The sequence below is a fragment of the Danio aesculapii genome, chromosome 23 (genome assembly GCF_903798145.1).
Source record: "Danio aesculapii chromosome 23, fDanAes4.1, whole genome shotgun sequence".
In the NCBI taxonomy this organism is placed as follows: Eukaryota; Metazoa; Chordata; class Actinopteri; order Cypriniformes; family Danionidae; genus Danio; species Danio aesculapii.
The window spans coordinates 14542400-14561808 of NC_079457.1; the positions used below are offsets into that span (position 1 = coordinate 14542400).

General features: G+C 32.9%; 1 protein-coding gene across 1 annotated transcript; it reads left to right on the forward strand.

The window, feature by feature from the left end:
- Positions 1–1253: 1253 nt before the first annotated feature.
- Positions 1254–19399, forward strand: LOC130217484 (transcription factor CP2-like). Its single transcript, XM_056449595.1, has 16 exons — positions 1254–1555; positions 1864–2078; positions 2814–2965; positions 6385–6461; positions 6675–6780; positions 6923–7029; positions 8890–9046; positions 9182–9285; positions 9550–9638; positions 10397–10451; positions 13276–13317; positions 13569–13662; positions 13900–13990; positions 16318–16424; positions 17176–17308; positions 19387–19399. Exons 2-16 carry the CDS (start codon positions 1957–1959, stop codon positions 19397–19399), a joined length of 1449 nt encoding a protein of 482 aa, XP_056305570.1. The 5' UTR covers positions 1254–1555; positions 1864–1956.
- Positions 19400–19409: the final 10 nt, after the last annotated feature.

Consider the following 19409-nt stretch of genomic DNA (forward strand, 5'->3'; position numbering starts at 1 on the left):
GTTGTTTTTGATTTGAATATGTTGGTAAGCCTTTTTTCCACCTCTTTACAATCTCAGAATACATTTAAATTGTACAAATACTTAAGTGTACAAGCAAAGTTGGTTTTATATGGCTTGACAGCGTTTAAATTAGACTGTTCATCGTACTGTTTATGGTTTCTGTGGTCTTAAAATATCTTTAGAAATTGATATTACCAAGGTAACCATATTTTCCACCAAAATGCCATCACTGCATTTATGATCTATGCTCAGAAATCAGAGCAAATGCTTCTACAAACTGTAAAAGGCTCAGAATTATTTGGCTTTATTTATTTATTTCGAAGATATGTGATATGATGATAGTTTATCTGTTTTATTTACAACTGTGGGATTTTAGAATCATATATAACCCTAATAGTTGTGAATGTATAAGATTAACTGACCCCATATTCACAGATAATATTATGATATAGACCATTTCAATTTGGTGACGTCATTGGCCCATGAACATTTGCTGCTTGTTATTAAAATATTTCATAACTGTAACAATAGGCAATTCAGTCATAACTTCTTGTTAAAACAGCTATCATAACATTATTTAACAACATGTGGCTCTTTTTATATTCTCGGAAACTATAGAAATTAAAAATGTAAAACAGAAAGTACGTTGGGACCATTGTTTTTGTTTACATAAACAATGGTCTATACAATATATATTACAATTTTGTTCATTATATTTGTATTAAATCATTAATTATTTGTTGTACTTAAGGATCACAGACGAAAAAGGATTTGCAATATACAACATCTTGTCAGGCATATTTATTTAGAACAAGAATCATTTGTCGATATAATATTTATATGTATACATGTATAGTTTATGTACCACTTTAATTTACTTTTTTACTTTCACCCATTTGTAATTTGTGATCACTTATTATTTTATAATTGCATGAATAGAGGCCAAAATAAGTATTATATGTTTACCTGAACACATCTCCAACACTGACTGACGATGGAACTTTTTCTTGCAATCTTGACAGTTGTTACGTAAGATGTTTGAACCAATAAAATAGCCTGTTTACTTACGATTATTTGTTTTCTACGTATATTAAATAACTTCAGGATATTTAACATAGAACTGGAGTGCGTATTTTGTTTTGTCGGTATTGTCCCATAACTTTCGCGGTCACTTTTTGGGTAGGTTTCCTTTTCAAAAGGCATCGCATCTCCAGGTCGATAGGGGCCGCAAGTGTTCTTGAGTCGGTCACTCTTCCAGTCGTTAGTGAGGAAGACTACTGCGGATATTACGGCAATTTCTATAGAGTAGAAGAGATAAACAAACATGTAATATTATACACAAGACATTTATTGACTCACAATTCATACTGTCTCAATATTATAAATTTTCTTCGAATTTATCTGAGCGTCGTCACATTTTTGGTGTCCGGTGAAGGAATTTAATCTGCCTTCTTTCGACCACAACGAAGTTGTCTTGCCAAAAGAAGGACGATGGGTGGAAAAATGGCGTGAAACGATGATCTTTACCACATTTTTTTTCTGACTGCTGTCAGAGGTAATTAACGTTATTTGTAAGCCGTTCATGACAAAACGCTTTATTTTAAACGATATTTGTGAAGTTGTTCTCCTCTAATTGTATTACGTAATACAATACATGTGTTGGTCATGTGTAGAGCTGTACGTACTTCTGAATATATTAAGTTAAATTGGGGGTTTACTCTGTCCTTAGCGTCAAGTTTGGTTAATTAAGAATAACAGTTTAGAAAATTACCTGGTAAACTATATAAACTTATTTGTGCAGTTTTAATAACAAACCTTAATGTATGTTTAATCTAAATCCTCTGTTCATATATTTTTTTTCAGAGATGAGTCTGTGATTGTCCCTAAACCCAAAGGGAGGCTGCCAGAACTGTAATTCTTTTTGTGATTTTGTTGTTAAATTAAAAGTCTAAAATCATGGCTTGGGCTCTGAAATTACCTCTGGCCGATGAGGTGATTGAGTCTGGTCTGGTCCAGGACTTTGATGCCAGTCTGTCAGGGATCGGGCAAGAGCTTGGAGCTGGTGCTTACAGCATGAGGTGAGATTCATCAGTTAACTTACAGTTTTTCATTGTTTAGGAATGTTTGAACTGTGTCTGCGTATTTTATTAATGTTTCCTGAGGCCTGTGGGTTTTGATGCAAGTTATTTTTTATTAATTAATAGCTCCTGGTGCCTTATTGAAAAGCATTTAGTCTAGTTTACTAGCCTAGACACATTTCTCCTGCTGTTCACATGTCACTCCGGGGTGTTTAAATGTCATGATGAATGTGTTTCAGCACCGTCTGACCTTCCAGACTGGCACACTGTGTCTTGTAAGCTCTTACATGACTGTTATGCAGAAAATGAACTGTTTTGAAAAGTACAGGTCTATTTGAGTCAAGGTTATCGTGTGTGGGTTTTGATGAGGTGCTTAGGAAGGGATATTATTAATGTACAGAGGCGTATTGAGAAACTAAAGTTCTCTGTGACTATTTTAAAATGCATCTAATTGTTTTCAAATCAGTCATTTTATTTGTTTTGCTTTATTTGTTGTAATAGTATAATGAGTTCTAGCGTTGAGAGGGAGAGAGAATGACTCCATCTAGTCTTGTTAGCTGGTCTCCAGGTAACAAAGTAGCCTGTTATAAACCCCATGTTCCAGTCCTGCCTCGCCATCTGTTTGGATTAGCTCTTAAATGGATGAGTAGTGATATATATTAGAAGTGTTTGTGAAGAAAACAGAATGAATATTTGTTTATAATTCCTCCATTATCCTTGCTGTTTTTTTCTCAGTGATGTGCTGGCTCTCCCCATCTTCAAGCAGGAGGAGTCTAACTTACCGCCAGAAAGCGATAATAAGATCCTTCCTTTCCAGTATGTACTGTGTGCTGCCACTTCTCCTGCTGTCAAACTACACGACGAGACCCTCACCTACCTCAATCAAGGTCTGTTCAGCAATGCTTCCTGAGGAATTCGTTATTTAGAATTGCTGAATAAATGTTTGATATATCCAAGCTGTGGTTTACAGTTAATAAGTTACCCACACATTTGAAAGAGGCATTTTGATTAATATATAAATATCTAGTGCACACTTCCTCTTCAAGGTCCCATGAAGTGCTTTGAAATATGCATTTTTATTCGATGTTTGATGTAATCGCAACCGAAACACAGAAAGGGTTGGATATAGTGAAGCTCCTCCCCGTTGCAGCCAATATTGTTTTGTTTCATCACCGCACTGCCAGTGAGAGTGGTTGAGCTCAAGTGCATCAAATGAAAGTGTCTTGAAGAGGGCGGAGCTTGTCAGATACTAGAGAGCATTTGATTGGTCATGATTAGGCCCACGGAATCTGCGCGTGCAGAATTTCGCAGATTTTCCACCGATTTCCGCAGATTTTTAGCACATCTTTAATTCTGTTTATTTACTTGTGTTAATGTGTGTAAATCTATATTTATTCAGTTTTTAAATTAGTTACAGTAATATTAATGACTAATATGAAAATGTTCATCTGATTTAAGTACAATGCAGTTTGTACAGTAATATTTTCTGTCTTTTAGTAGATATAATATATGAGAGACTTGCTTTAATTACCAAATAAAGTGAATCTAATTGTATTTGCATTTTAAACAGTAAATAAAAGTTAAAAAGATATTATTTTTATTTCACATATTAAGGTTTTAGTTATGATGCTCTCAAAATAATTCCACAGAAATCCACAGATTTTTACCAAAATTCTCTGCAGAAATAGCAAAAAACGTCCACAGATTCCATCTGGCCCTAGCAATGATTTGATGAGAAACTGAAGTATGAGGTGACGTGAATAAAACCACTGGTCCATTTGGGCGGAAGTGACAAACTACAAGCTTTTTTAAAATGCTTATATCAGTTTTATATCTTCTAAATGTGAATTTTGTCACTGTTTTGGAGCACACTAGCTTATAGATATCTTAAATTCTAACATCTAAAAAAAATATTTTAATTTCATGAATCCTTTAATAACAAAATAATAAACATGTATCTATAATGAGAAAATGGCAGTTAAAGGGGTGGTTCACTCAAAAATGAAAATCCTCACCATTTACTCACACTAAAGTGGTTCTGAACTTTTACGAAATTCTTTCTTCTGTTAAACACAAAGGAAGATATTGTGAACAATGTTGGAAACCACAAGCCGTTGACATCCATAGTATTTATGGTTCCTACTATTATGGTTGGCAATGGTTACTGGTGTCTAACATTCTTCAAAACATCTTCTTTTGGGTTTAACAGAAGGAAGCAATTCATAAAAGGGTAGGATGTGAGAATTTTGGGTGAACTATCACTTTAATAAAGCATCTGATCAAAGTAATGTGGATATGTGTAAACCCCCAAAATGTCAATATTGTAACAGAGACCAAACTAGGCATGACACAATAACCGTTTTCAAGGTTTACCGCGGTTTGGAAAAGTCAAGGTATTAGAACTGCAAAAATGTTTTGTTATACTGTTTCTAAGGTATATGTAAAGGTTTTTTTTTTAATGTATGGTAAGGAAATCTGTTGAAGCTAATGAAGATAGTAGAAGTCAATGGTTTATTTTAATTATGTAGCCTGGCATGTTTACTGTTTCAAAATATTATAAATGTTTTCTAAAATGTAAAATATTGTGTTAAATGGGGAAAAGTTGTTGTTTTTTACCAAGAAATTTAAAAAGTAAGTATTTTACACCAGTAAACACAGTAGCATGAAACCTTAATATTTTTATTCAAGGTTATCATACTGTCAAAAACTAGACCAAACTCCTATACATATTATTGTGGAATGCCATATTTTTAATGTTATCCGACAACAATTTGTATCTGCAGAGACTTTAATTGAAATATTATTTTAAATGTGAATTCTTCCAAAATTGTAAAATTTCTATAAATAATTTTTTTTTTCTATAAATAAAACTTTTAATGTTAGCATTTTTTATTATTATAGAAAAGCGATATTAATAAAATGTGGTAAATTTGATCTGTTTTTTGCAATGAAATACCCAGAGACACTGATATGGCAATAAATTCAAAACTTTCTCTGGGTATGTGTAAATAACAAGCTTTACAATCCGACACTCAAGTCATGTCAGATCACGTTTTATTATTTAGCACTTTATGCAATACTCAAACTCATTGTTTAGTTGTAAAGGGTGAGCACTAAGTGAGCAAATCCTGCATGTCACTACAATCTCCCTTACCTCCATTTACAATCCTCATTCATCAAAATTTGACTAGCAGAGAGAGATGTTTTAACCAGCCAAGAAATGTAGGTCTTGTATGCATTTGCAGATGTTCCATTCAGTCTGTATTTCACACAATTCTTCAGAATTGATGAGATAAAACAAGCCATTTAATAATGACAAATTCACCCCAAATTGGCTGGAAGTCACTGTTCTTTCTGTCCTTTCTGATATAATCAGTCTGGTTTTCTTTATGATTTTTGAAATTCCTCCTTCACTTATTGTGTCATTGGTTTGAAAACTTCTCCAGAGTTTAAAATGGCTTAAATTAACAGGAATGCTTAATCAGTGTTAAAATGGAAACTTTGAGAATTAGTGTTAGAGATGCTTATGTCTTTGCAGATGCACACTTAAAAAAATGTATATATTCCTAATTTCCATCATTACTGACAAATTATGGATGCTTCTGTGATTATTTGCATTAACTCAATAATCTTTACATATTTAACTAATCACATACAGTGGCATATTATTATTGACATCACTTATGTGTAATTTAAAATGGCATTTAAATGCACGATATTGGAAAAATCAAACATTGCAGTATTTTTTATAATCTGCAATAGATATCTAATATGCTATATGAATGCAATTTCATCAGATGACTTAATATAACTCTCTAATCTATGTCTGATTGGGATGATTCTGCAGTGGGAGTGTGTCTGCGTAAAATCTCATATACAATCTAGATGTACAATAATAATTATCTCCATAAGATACAATTGAAATAAACACTTTTTTTGTTTGTTTTCCAAGTCTAACAGTATTCAGGTACAGTAACGGAGTAATAAAAATAATTCAGTAATCATAGGCCTTAAAAACACATGCCAATGATTTTACAAAATTCAACATTACATGTCCTGAGATGTGACTGTTGCAAATTATCTCATTGCAAGATCGATGCTGAAACGATATATATTGTGAAGCCCTAAAAGTGAATAGAAGAGATGTAGTTAAGTGGGTAGAAGCTTTGTTAGTGGTCCAGCATTTCCATAAACTGTTCAATTCTTTATTGTATAGATAGGAGCATAATAAGCAGAATAACAAGATGTAAAATGATTTTACCAATAGTTTTGGTATAAACTTTTTTTTTTCTCCCACCACCTACAGGACAGTCTTATGAAATTCGAATGCTGGACAATCGGAAAATGGGAGAGCTTCCTGAGATCAATGGGAAAATGGTGAAGGTGAGGATTCGCTGTCTCTTATGTCCCATCTGCCATAAATCATTCTTCTCACAAATAGGATTGTTCTTCTGTCAAGGCTCGATCACTTTAATTGTTGAAAAATCCTGCTTAATCTCCCTGTATAATGTCTGAAAAGGGCCTGATGGATCATATGGGCTCCTTGTGACTGTGGTTTATCTCCATTGCTGTTTTTTTTGTGGTTTCTCCCTGCAGAGCATCATCCGCGTTGTGTTTCATGACCGCCGCCTTCAGTACACTGAACACCAGCAGCTGGAGGGCTGGCGCTGGAACAGGCCTGGAGACAGAATCCTTGATTTAGGTAAATTCTGTTACTCGCTTCTAGCAGGAAAAGTAAACATCAGTGAAACGTACTTTTAAATAATTCACCCTCAAAAAAGATTTAATACCAATATGTTGAAATGTAATGGACAATAATAACATGCTTTGACTGATATCCTCAGATATTCCGATGTCGGTAGGGGTGGTCGATCCCAGGGCAAACCCTACACAACTCAACACTGTGGAGTTCCTCTGGGACCCCTCAAAAAGGACCTCTGTGTTTATTCAGGTATCAAATATTGCTTTTGCTTGCCTAAAAAAAAAACTATAAAAAAAAAACTTTTCCAGACCATGTCAGACAAGTCAGTCAAGAAACACACTCCACTTTTTGGGGGAAAATAGGCTTAACCGTGTTTGCATATCTAATTGAACTCCCTTGTAAGGCCCAAGTCCACTAGTGTTAAACATTTGCGTTTTACCATTTTTGAATCCTATCATCTGATCTCCAGGTCTGCACTTTTAGCTTAGCTTAGCATAGATAATTAAATCAAATTAGACCATTAGCATCTCAATAAAACATGACTTATCAACCGTTGATCCTCCTGAAGGACATCAAAACAACATGAGTGGGGGATCAAAAAGTGGAAAATAACTCTCACTGTTCTGTGTATTAAATAATAATATTAACAATAAAAATAAAGATTGTATAAATATATATTTGACCACCCCTATAACGATTCATACCATTGCAAATGCGTGATTGCACATAGCAGTCTCATTATGCAGGAAAATAGTGAGTCAGCAGTCTGAATCTGAACAGATATAGCATACAGAGAGCTAGGGTAGGTGTTCAAAAGGTGATTCTCTTGAAAAGATGTGCTTTTTTCTACATATTGCCTGTAAAATTAGACTTGTGTGTTTTAAAAGATGCCTATCCTCGCACATGGAATTTAACACAATCTCTCATGATCATACATCATGTACTAAGACTTACTGAAAGTGAAAAGTTGCTATTTTCTAGGCAGATTTAGCTAGAAACTATACTCTCACTCTGGTGCAATAATCAAGGAACTTTGTTGCCATTTGATATTACACAGTACCTGAAAATTGGCTAATTTTTGTGTTTTCTGGTTCAAATAGATATGGTTTAGGATCTGCAACCATTGTCAAGGTGTGACAAAGCTCCCTGTACATCTCTAGTTTTTAGTACTGATACTGATCCCTCTTTTATTGACAGTGGCCAGCAAATCCTGCGTTGTAGGGTAGGTTGAATACCTGTAGGGTAGGGGAATACAGCACAGTTTGACAGTCTTAAAGGGGACGTTTAGCCAGAAATTGAATTTAAGAACAAAAGACGATATCAGGGTCTTCAAAAGTCAGAATTTCTTGAATGTCATCGAATAAAAAAAAATCAATTTCAAACATTGAAAGTTAGGGAAATTGTATATATTTTTGTCCAAGGGATTTAATATCTGAGATTTTTGTCACTTTAAATTTTAGTTTCTATTTTCGAAATAAAACTTTTTCTAAACCATGTTTTATCACAAAAGTGGTTATGTTTAGACTGTGTTTCAGCTCCATTTTATTTACTTCATGCTCATCAACTGGCAATAACTTATAACAGCAATAAAGTCAAATGCATTCACCAGACTGTACCTAATAACTAAGGCTAAATGTTAGGCTAACATACATTTTAGGAGCTTTGGCTTCAGAATGAATACTTTATGAATTTCCCTTTGGGATGAATAAAGTATCTGTCTACTTTAAAGACTGGGTGTTAAAAAGTAGATGGACTTTATTAAATGAAAAGTTTGTAAAAATACTATTGAGCTATTAAATGGTGGAGAGGAAGGGAGCTCTTCGAAACCATGTAAACAGTAAGTACTTTAGATTTGATTCATTGTTGTTCTCAAATGACATTCAAGCCAATATCATTTTAAAATGAAAGAAAGCACAACAAAGGCCTGTTTTTCCATTCATTACAAAAAAAAATGATGTATGGCTTAAAGTGTGAATTCTGAAATATTTTGAGTAACATTTAAATGATGAGTAGGGTAAAAAAACAACATTGGACCCCATTTACTTTCATTTTGTGGACAACTTTTCAATTTTCATTCATTGTAATTCAATATTTTGACATTTTATTTAGGTACATTGTATAAGCACAGAGTTCACCATGCGTAAACATGGAGGAGAGAAGGGAGTGCCGTTCCGTATTCAAATCGACACTTTCAAGGAGAACGAGGCCGGGGAGTACACCGAACATCTGCACTCCGCCAGCTGCCAAATCAAAGTTTTTAAGGTGGGTTGAGGCCTTCGCTGCTGATAACATTTACAATGTGATATCTGTGCTCTTTCAATGCACGTCTTGTTTCGCCAGTGCAGCGCCTTTTGTATGTACTTCTTAGAAAGCGAGATGTTTGTTTTGTGTGTAGCCTAAGGTGCAGACAGAAAGCAGAAAACAGACCGTGAAAAAATGGAGAAACGAGCACCGCAGGAAAAGGAGAAATACCAGCCTTCATACGAAACCACCATTCTCACTGAGGTTTGAGTATATATTATTACAACATTTAATGCAATTATTTTTAGTAATATATCATATTATTATTACTATTATTATAATTATTATTATGATTAATGTATCTCCTGTAATAATATTCTAAATCTAATGATTATTACATTAGTGTGTAATGTGATATTATTTTAAACATATAAATTAGGTCAATTGTAGTTTAAATTTAAGTTGATTGTAGTATTTTTTTTTTTTTTTTTAATACCAGATGATATAAAGTGTGTTGTTTTTATCCAGTGCTCTCCATGGCCCGAGGCTACATATGTAAACAACTCTCCATCTCCTGGATTTAACAGTACCCACAACAGCTTTCCTGTAACCGAAGGGTAGGAAACATTGATCATCATCATCTAAATATTCCTCAATACCTGAATATTTCTTTTGCTTATAAACCTTTTTACTTTATTGCTACAATAATAAGCAAAGAAGAAAGAAAAAAACAGTAGTTATAAATAGGGCTGCACAATATATCGTTTCAGCATCGATATCGCAATGTGGGAATCTGCAATGTCCAGTCTGAATCATAGTTGACCAAGAGCTACAGAATTGTATTTAATCACTGTATTTATATAGACCGTATATGATTTATGAAAAAAAAAAAAAAGATTTAGTTTTTTTTTTTTTCTTGTTTATAGTCCAAATATCTACATTTCATAGCAAAATCGAGATTATTTTACTTACCCCTAACAGATAATTTTCTTAAAACAAGCTAAATTAATAAATTTCTTAATTTTCTCTTATTTCTTCTGACGGTGAATACTAAACAATATTTTGTTTAAACAAGACAAAGTAAAAAAGTCATTTTTGCATTGTGATTATTCAATTTCTCTAAGCGAATACTGTTAGACTCCACAGAAAACCATCAAATAGAGCTACTCAAACTATCTTGTGAAACTGTATTATTACAATATTTATCACAGAAAAATAAAATATCGCAATATCCGATTTTTCCAATATCGTGCAGCCTTAGTTATAGATAATATTGTTTAATAGACTATGGAGACATTTATCTTTCTTGAAACAACATGCATTGATTATATGTTTATATTTGGTCACCTAATGGCTTTATGGTTTTGTCTTGCAGAAATGGTTCACCCAATCACCAGCCGGAGCCTGTCGCACAGCTAGCAGACGTGAGTGTATGTGGATTTTTTCTTCTTCTCTCTTCTTCTCCACTGCTCTCAGTGGCATAAAACTACATTCATTTAACATATGTATGTACATTGAGAAATGAAAGGCAAACTGCTTAGCACTTTAACCAAAATATAGATTCATCCCAATGTTCCCTTATGTTTTTTCTCCTACAACATTTCTGCATTCTACATGCTGTCATTTAATTTAAATTTTATGTTTGTGCTTAATTATCTGTGTTCCATTTGCATTTGTGTGGGATTTAGCGTATATTTAATTATACTGTCTTTACTAGTTAAGTAGTTGAGCTGTTTAGGGAATGAAATGGTAAATAGGTACAGTACTGTGTGTGTGTATGTAAGGTGTTCTCCATGCTTCCATCTACATTAATAATATCAGGAGAACTACAGAAGTTCATCAAAACCCTTTGTTCCATTCATAATATTGCAGCTGCTATGATCAATCCTGTAAAATGCTTTTTTTGGTTGCTTTTGCATGCTCATTAGCACATTTCAAAGTATGTAATGCCCTTTGTAGCTTATTTTTGTTAGAGCTAATAGTTTATAATATATAGGGCAAGATGGGCAGTATGATAAATATTAGGACATATATTAGTTTTTGTAATTATTTTTCTTTTTTGTTTTGTTATCTGCATGCCACAAATATACCATGGCATTGCATTTTCTACTGTTGTGCAGTGTATTTATCACACTACACTGCCCAAGCCCTTTAATATTCAGTTAAAGATTACGCTACGGTTTCAAAGGTTTGGGTTTTTCATGTTTTTGAAAGAATAATTATTATATTTATTCAGCAAGGATGGATTAATGGAACTGAATGGGATTTATAACATTACAAAAGATTTCTATTTGAAATAAATTATGTTCTTTTCAACTTTTTTAGTTTTAGCAAAACAACACATCAAAGTTTATGCTAAAATAATAAACATCACAGCTGTTTTTTAATAAGTTTTTTAGCCATAATAAAATTACAAAAATGTTTCTTTGTGTTGTGACCATTAAACCCGAAATATAGAATCATTCCTGATGGATTTTGTGACACAGAACCGATCAATAGAGTAATATTGCTAAAATAAAAACATTTTCATCATATTTTTCTAATTAAATTGTATTAAAAACTGTTGAGGCCTTGAGACGAAGAACCATATAAGTCCATATTTTCAAATTTTGAGATTTTTTTCCATTGGATTTGAAACATTATATTACATATTTTTATTTACGTGAGCATCGACAACAAAACTTCCTCATTCTAGGGAGAGAACATTTTTTCAGTGTCACTATTAAAAATCTAAAGTTATTGTGATTTTATTTTTCTCAAATGTGGAAGAACGGTATATGTCCAGTTATTGTGGAATAAAAGTATAATTACAATTCATCATATCACTGTAAACCACTAAAGATCTGACTCCTTTATCTTAGTTTTAATACAGTAACAGAAACTTCAGGTTAATATTAAGCATTTCTTCCAAGTTTATTATTATTATTTAAATACAAAAAATATTGTATGAACAAGGTACAATAAATAGACCTTTTTACAGTGCAGGCTATAACAATTAATTAATAACAATAAATAAATAAACATATAACAATAAATACATAAAATGCAGGCATACATCATAGCTAAATATTGTTGTTTATTTAGAAAAGCTGACGCAGCGCAGATGCATATATATACAAGCTACTTCAAACGCTCCGCCATCTCACGATATTAATAAATATAATAAACACATAAACTCTGCTTGTTGTAGTTTACACAGGACTGGCGGAAAATATGCATTGATACAGCTTTATTATATATGTTATGTGGTTTATTTTGATAGGTTAACTGTTTTTGTGGTGTTTCGCGTTCCTCTGCATGTTCGGAGAGAGAGATCACATCACATATACAGTTCTTCCACTCACCTCTTTCGGTGTTTTTGTTCTCCTTTTCGATTCAAATATGGTTTCCCAGCATCCCTCAAAGCCTTCCTTAATCTGTCCTTTCATTTGTTCATGTGGGCTCCTTTTTTGAAGAGGATTTGCCTTTAATATTCGAAGCAGACATGACAGCAAGCATATCTCTGTTCTTCTTAGTGGTCGCACAAAATATCCCCAATCTGTTTCAGTATACAAAGTTCACACGCACAATCAATGTCACATGGTTATCTAATTTTTTTTATGTTTTGGACTTATACGGTTGTTTGTTGCTCACGCTCAGCTAAATGCAACTATGACAAGGATAAGAGATCTTTGAAGATATTTAAAAACCCAAACTTTTGAACTGTAGTATGTATAGAGGGAACAGATTAAATGTAAAAAAAAAAAAAAAAAAAAACCTTAAATGAACCTAGAGTAATTGATTGGTTTGGTGTGTTTTTTTTCTTTAGCAAATATATTTGATATGATTTTTTCATGCCGCCTTATGCTTGTTTGTTGAAACTGACGTAAAGTAGCTTAAAAATGACATTTTTTAATGTTAGCTTCTAGAGGTGTCCAAACTCGTTTTTGCAGGTCCGGTGTCCTGCATAGTTTAGTTGTAACCTCAATCAGACATACTTGGGCTAGCTCATCAAATTCTTATTAGGCTTTCTAGAACCATCCTTGCAGTTGTGTTGAGGCAAGTTGGAGCTAAAATCTGCAGGACACCAGCTCTCCACGACCAAGTCTGGACACCCCCGTTTTAGACTGATGTTATGAGGTTTCAGCCCACTGTTGTTTTTGTTTGTTCGTAACCTGCAAGCCCCGTTAGTCACCACATGCTTCCTCATAACATAAGTGATAACACTCGAGACAAATCTGAGATTTTAAAACTGAGAGACGTTCTGCCTTACAGTTGTCGTGCCATCTACTTAGAAGAGAAAGTGAAACCAATCAGGTACATGAATTTATTTGCTAATATGAATATGTTGAATTGTGTATGTGCCAAAGGGAAAGCTTGGTGTGCAAAAGATTTCAAGTTTTATTCTTACACATGGAAGTGGGTTCAACTGAAGGCCAGACAGTTTAAGGGGCTTTGATTGACTTCATTGGGAGATTGTTCAATGGAAAAGCAGACAAGTTATCATCCGTTTATGGTCAGTGTGCTAAGGCCTATTCTGTCCTTTCTCTTTGCCCCTGAACAAACAGAATCTGTTGCCCACGGCAACGCCACAAGAAGCACAGCAGTGGCTCCATAGAAACCGTTTTTCACCATTCTGCCGTCTCTTCACAAACTTCTCGGGTAAAGGGACGATCGGGCTTGCATAAGTGTGCATCACATTCCATACAGCTCTCACATCAGGCTTTGCTCACTCAGCTACCATACAATGCCACATCACACTCATTCAGATGACACATGCTCTCCAGTCTCATTCTGTTATCATAATGTGCTCTGAAAGAAATTTACTAGATTCCATATTACCTTTAGTGTGGTCTGAAAAAGTCCTAGTGCGAGTGTGGTGACTCTCCTGTTCCTCAGGGGCTGATCTGCTAAAACTGACCCGAGAGGACGTCATCCAGATCTGTGGACCTGCTGATGGCATTCGGCTATTTAATGCACTTAAAGGACGGTAAGAGTTAATATAGATGCAGTATTTATATATCAGTTAAAAATATTGATTATAGAAAAGAGAGCAGTCTCTTTTGCTTATTTTAACTGAAATAATTGTATAACAAATACAGTGAAAACAGCAATATTGACAAATATTAGACTTGGCACAATATTATACTTGATACATTATTTTGGCACGGCTACATTTTCAGCAAATAATTCTAAGTTATTCTATTTTTTTTTCTTCTAGTTTTTATTTCAAATTATCTTTCAGAAGTCACTGCGTTGATTTGGTCCATAAGAAACACTGTAAAATCTTAATTTTTAAACAATAAAAAATAAAAACAGCATTTATTTGAAATATGTTAGTAAGAATCTATGTCATTTCTGTCTGTTTTGTAACATTCTTTTATTATTATATTTTTACATTCACAAAATATATATGCACAATTATGATATTAACTTTAACGTGTATACATTATTATTGCAACACATTTTAACATACAGTGCTCAGCATATATGAGTACACCCCTCACAAATCTGTCTTTTTAAGTTCATATTATTAATAGGAAGCTATACAATATTGTATTTTTGCACATACATTAGATTAGTCAATACTGAAGCCAAATCTGGAGCTTTTCTAACAAAATAACTTGCGATAACTGTCCAAAGACTAGTACAGCCAAATTTATATGTTATAGAAAAATATTAAATACAAATTTAAAAAAAAAAGGAAAAATCAAGAGAAGCAAAAAAATTTAAATATTTAGTTGAAATTTTGTAGGTTGTAATTTATTTTTGCAATATTTTGCTTGGATTTAATTGTATTATCTTTCAATTTCTAAATATGTTTGGTGATTAAAATATTATTTTAATAAATATATTTTTAACAAATCTTGTTTAAATGCACAAAAATACATTGCCTATATTCACTGAGAAATGGAGAAAAGTATTCATTTTCAAAATGGGGTGTACTCAATTATGCTGAGCACTGTACATCAAATACTGTATAAGGTAAAGGGAAGAAAAAACGAAAACAAGAAATTCAGGGGAAAATAAATAAAACTAAATTTAAAAAGTAAAATAAATAGATATCACTTTATTTTGATGGTCCGTTTGTTGAATTTAAGTTACATTGCATCTACATGCCAACTAATTCTCATTAGATTATAAGTAGACTGTTAGGTTAGGGCAAAGACTATAGAATACACAAGACGTGTCACTCGTGTAGCACTCTCCACACCAGATCAGTCAGATCTTTAAGCAGGGACCCACTGGTATCCATGTGTTAGTCAGTGATGAGGTAAGGGCTTTTTTTTTTCAATAGAGCAAATCACTTAAATTGCCTCACACTTAAACAGATAGCTCACCCAAAAATGAAAGTTCTCACATCGTTTACTCTCTCTTTACTTGTTCCAAACCAGTTTGAATTTTTCTGCTAAACACAAAAGAGGAGATTTTAAAGAAAGCTGGAAAGCTGTAACCATTGACTTCCATAGTATTTGCTTTTCCAACTGTGGAAGGTTTTCAGCCTGCTTCAGAATATTTATTTTGTGTTTAACAGAAGGAAGAAACTCTCAAAGGTTTAGAACCACCTGATAGTGAGTAAATGTGAATAGGGTGAAAAGGTTAAGCAGTCAATATGGCAATTGAAAGCCCCCACCTATCAGTACAGGGAGCCAATCATCGATCACTATAGACTGAGGATTCTCCAGGGGAAGGGCTTGGACCAGACGTGAGTTTCTGCAGATTTTGTGTGATTTGAACGTTCAGAAACCGAGAAGAGGATGTTAAATATTTAATTTCATTGATGATTCGTAATATGAATTTAATCGTAAGCTTGGCAAGCAATTTTGCAGAATTGATGTTCCTTGTTTAAGCAGAATGCCCGAGCATACGCTCCAAGAGGCGTTTCCAAAGCTGGCCGCTGAAGTTAAATCACTTGCCTTAAAAGGTCTTTGGTTAGGGGTAGTGTAAGTTGACAGTCTTATAGTCAGTTAAATGTCTGTTGAAGGAGCAGTGTCAGCAGATATTAAGCAGACAGTCTACTAATACTCAAATGGACCATAAAAATAAAGTGTTGCCAATAAATAAACGTGTCTGCTTCTGTTAGGCTTCAATTGCTGTATTGTAAGTATTTTTCTGTCACTTTTTAATCAGTTAAATGCACATTTTTTCAAGTATGCATCAGAAAGCATTTGTTTGATGCTTAGGAAACATAAAATCCTAAAATCTTTAAAGAGTACAAAAAGTTTACAACTTTGATTATTTGAAATTTGTTTGTAACAGTCTAAGTGTTATACCTGTCCCTTTATATCAGTTAAATGCATTTTCTTTTCTTAATAGGGTTGTCCGTCCAAGGCTCACAATCTATGTTTGCCAGGAATCCCAACAGGCTCGTGAACAGCACCAGAAACATGAGAATGGAGACGGGACTAGCAACACTTTTTTTGGTGTGTTTGAAATCGGATGTTTCAAGATCAAACTAAATAAAATTGCATTTCTGTTTAGAATTTCATTAGGCAGTCAGGATTTTATTTACCTCCATGGCCTGTATATATCAGCAAAAATAAAGTAGTTGCAGTAAAGTAAAATGAGGATTAAAGATAAATGATGCCTGGGATATAGTAAATGGGCTTAAATCACAAAATAAATAGGAATAATCATGTGCTAATTACATGTTAGGTGTTTTATAGTGCCTCTATTACACCAAATGTTTGTATGTTTACATCTATCCAAAGTCAAAAAACACTTTACAGCATCAGCTCTTTTGTCACAGTTGAACATGAAACGTTTTGTTAGTATATTCAGTCTCCGTAAACCCTGCATTTTTGAGAGCCCACTCTGCTCTGATTGGTCGGCTTTGATTTGTGTACCATTTACAGTGCATTTTGGAGGCCAAACACTTATTTTGATGTCTGAATTTCTGAGTTTATTTGTGTTCTTTTATACTCTGCAAATCTTTTACATTCATAAATGGTTATATATATGGTATATATATATAATATATATTATATATATATATAAATATATCATATATATATATATATATATATAGATATGATATTATATATATATATATATATATATAATTGGGGTACTTCTAGACTTGTGATCTTTGCTAGCTTATGGTTTTCTGTTATTTTGATGTTTACGCTGTGATTTGTTTTCATGTAGAATCTCATGTTTCTTTACCCATGTTAGTGTATCATGCCATCTATCTGGAGGATTTAACTGCTGTGGAACTGACGGAAAAGTTGGCTCAGCTCTTTCAGCATCTCTCCAACGCCAGATCAGTCAGATCCTTCAAGCAGGGACCCACTGGGCTATCCATGTTGTTAGTCCCCCCCCCCCAGGTCGATGAGGTAGGGTCTTTTTTTTTCTCAATAGAGCAAATCACCTAATATGCACTCCCACTTAACCACAGCATTAGTCTCACCCAAAATAAAAGGTTCTCACATCGTTACTCTCTCTTTACTTGTTCCCCAAACCAGTTTGATATTTTTCTGCCTAAACACAAAAGAGGAGATTTTAAAGAAAGCTGCGAAACCTGTAACCATTGACTTCCATAGTATGTGCTTTTCCAACTGTGGAAGGGTTTCAGCCTGCTTCAGAATATTTATTTTGTGTTTAACAGAAGAAAGAAAGTCATAAAGGTTTAGAACCACCTGATGGTGAGTAAATAGTGAGTAAATGTACAATTTAAGGTAAATCTCATTTAAAAATATATATTTATTATTATTAACAAAGCATACAGGCTGAAATAACAATAAAATGACATGTATCAGTTCAACTACCCCTCTCCCCCAATGAATAGAAGTTAACAGAAAAACAAAAGTACAGTATCAAGAATGAGAAATCAATATAAAACAGTTATACAAAATAAAGCAATTATTCTGGGTCCTGTTCATTGCTTTGTGCAATAAACATGGAGATTTTGTCTGCAGTTGCTGTCCAGATCTTTAATGTACACATTTGTACCAAGTTCACTTAAGCCGTGAATAATTCCAACATTATAATTTCCCAAAGTTGCACCAACCACTTATATATGTCCAAGATATGTGGAGGAAGCCAATATTGTGCTAATAGTTTTTTTTTTGCACAAGTTAAGCCAGCCAGCTTCTTGTAGCTTGGTAAGATTTTACGTAAAATCATCACTCAGTAATAATATGGAAGGATTTTCCGGAACAGGATATTCAAAAAAAATTTGTACATTTCCACATGCCCATATTATATGAAAAAAGATACAAGTTCCTGGTCAGGACAAAAAAAAAGTTTTGACTACAAAACATATTTTAATAGAAAGTATATTTTGAAACAATGTTAGAGTGTTTTTATTCAGAAAATTGTATTAAGGAAAATGTTTATTAAGAATTTTAGAATATTCATGACTGACTAAATTAAGAAATCATATATTACATTTTATTAAATTTGTTTAAAAAAAGTATTATTATGTTTGTCGTGTGTGTGTGTTTTTTTTTTTTTTTTGTATAATTCTTGTTTTTGTCCTAAGAAACTGTTATGTTTGTAAAGGATATATTGAATATTTATTACCAATGTTGCCATGAATATAGTCAAAAAATGACTTTAGCTGCTTGTTCAGACTACCTATTTAAAATGAGTTGATTTTATAAAATGTTTTGGGACAACTTAATTGTTTTATGTTAAATCCACTTAAATTTGTAAAGACAAATAAGTTAACTTGATTTGTATTGGAATAACATGTAGGAATTGTGTGTAGGGTTCATATGGTCCTGGAAAAGTAATGGAATTTTACAAGACATTTTCCAGACCTGGAAAAGTTTTGGAAAAATAAATAAACCCGAAATGTTTTGGAAAAGTCATGGAAATTTGTTTAACAAATGTCTGTGTACTTGAATATATTTGAAATGATAATATTGGGTAAATTTTTATTACAATTGTGCTGTCCATCCCTGTCCTCTACATGGGGTAAAAAGCAACTCGCAGTTTCAGCTTTGCCTCTGCTTCACTTGCTTTCAACGTAATTTAAGAAAGTAATTTAAGGGTCCAGAATCAATCTGGAGGTAAGATACTGTGGATGCTAAAGGCTCATAAATCTTGTCAAAAGCCAACATTTAAACAGTTTTCAAAGAGACATATATATATATATATATATATATATATATATTAGACTACAATCTTTCTTTATATATATATATATATATATATATATATATATATATATATATATATATATATATATATATATATATATATATATATATATATATATATATATATATATATATATAATATATATATATATATATATATATATAATATATATATTATATATAGAGAGATAGAGATAGATAGATCTATCTATCTATAGATTGTCACATATTTATTGATATGCTGTAATAAATTTGAACGTGCAATTTCTTTTTTTTTTAGCTTGTGTACGTAGACCGTAGTAA

Bases quoted from the DNA above. Each gene is read 5' to 3' on its own strand.
- LOC130217484 (XM_056449595.1), top strand. From the start codon at position 1,957: ATGGCTTGGGCTCTGAAATTACCTCTGGCCGATGAGGTGATTGAGTCT. The intron at 9,286-9,549 runs GTTTGAGTATAT...GTTTTTATCCAG, and splicing joins AAACCACCATTCTCACTGAG to TGCTCTCCATGGCCCGAGGC. The intron at 16,425-17,175 runs GTGTGTTTGAAA...TACCCATGTTAG, and splicing joins GACTAGCAACACTTTTTTTG to TGTATCATGCCATCTATCTG.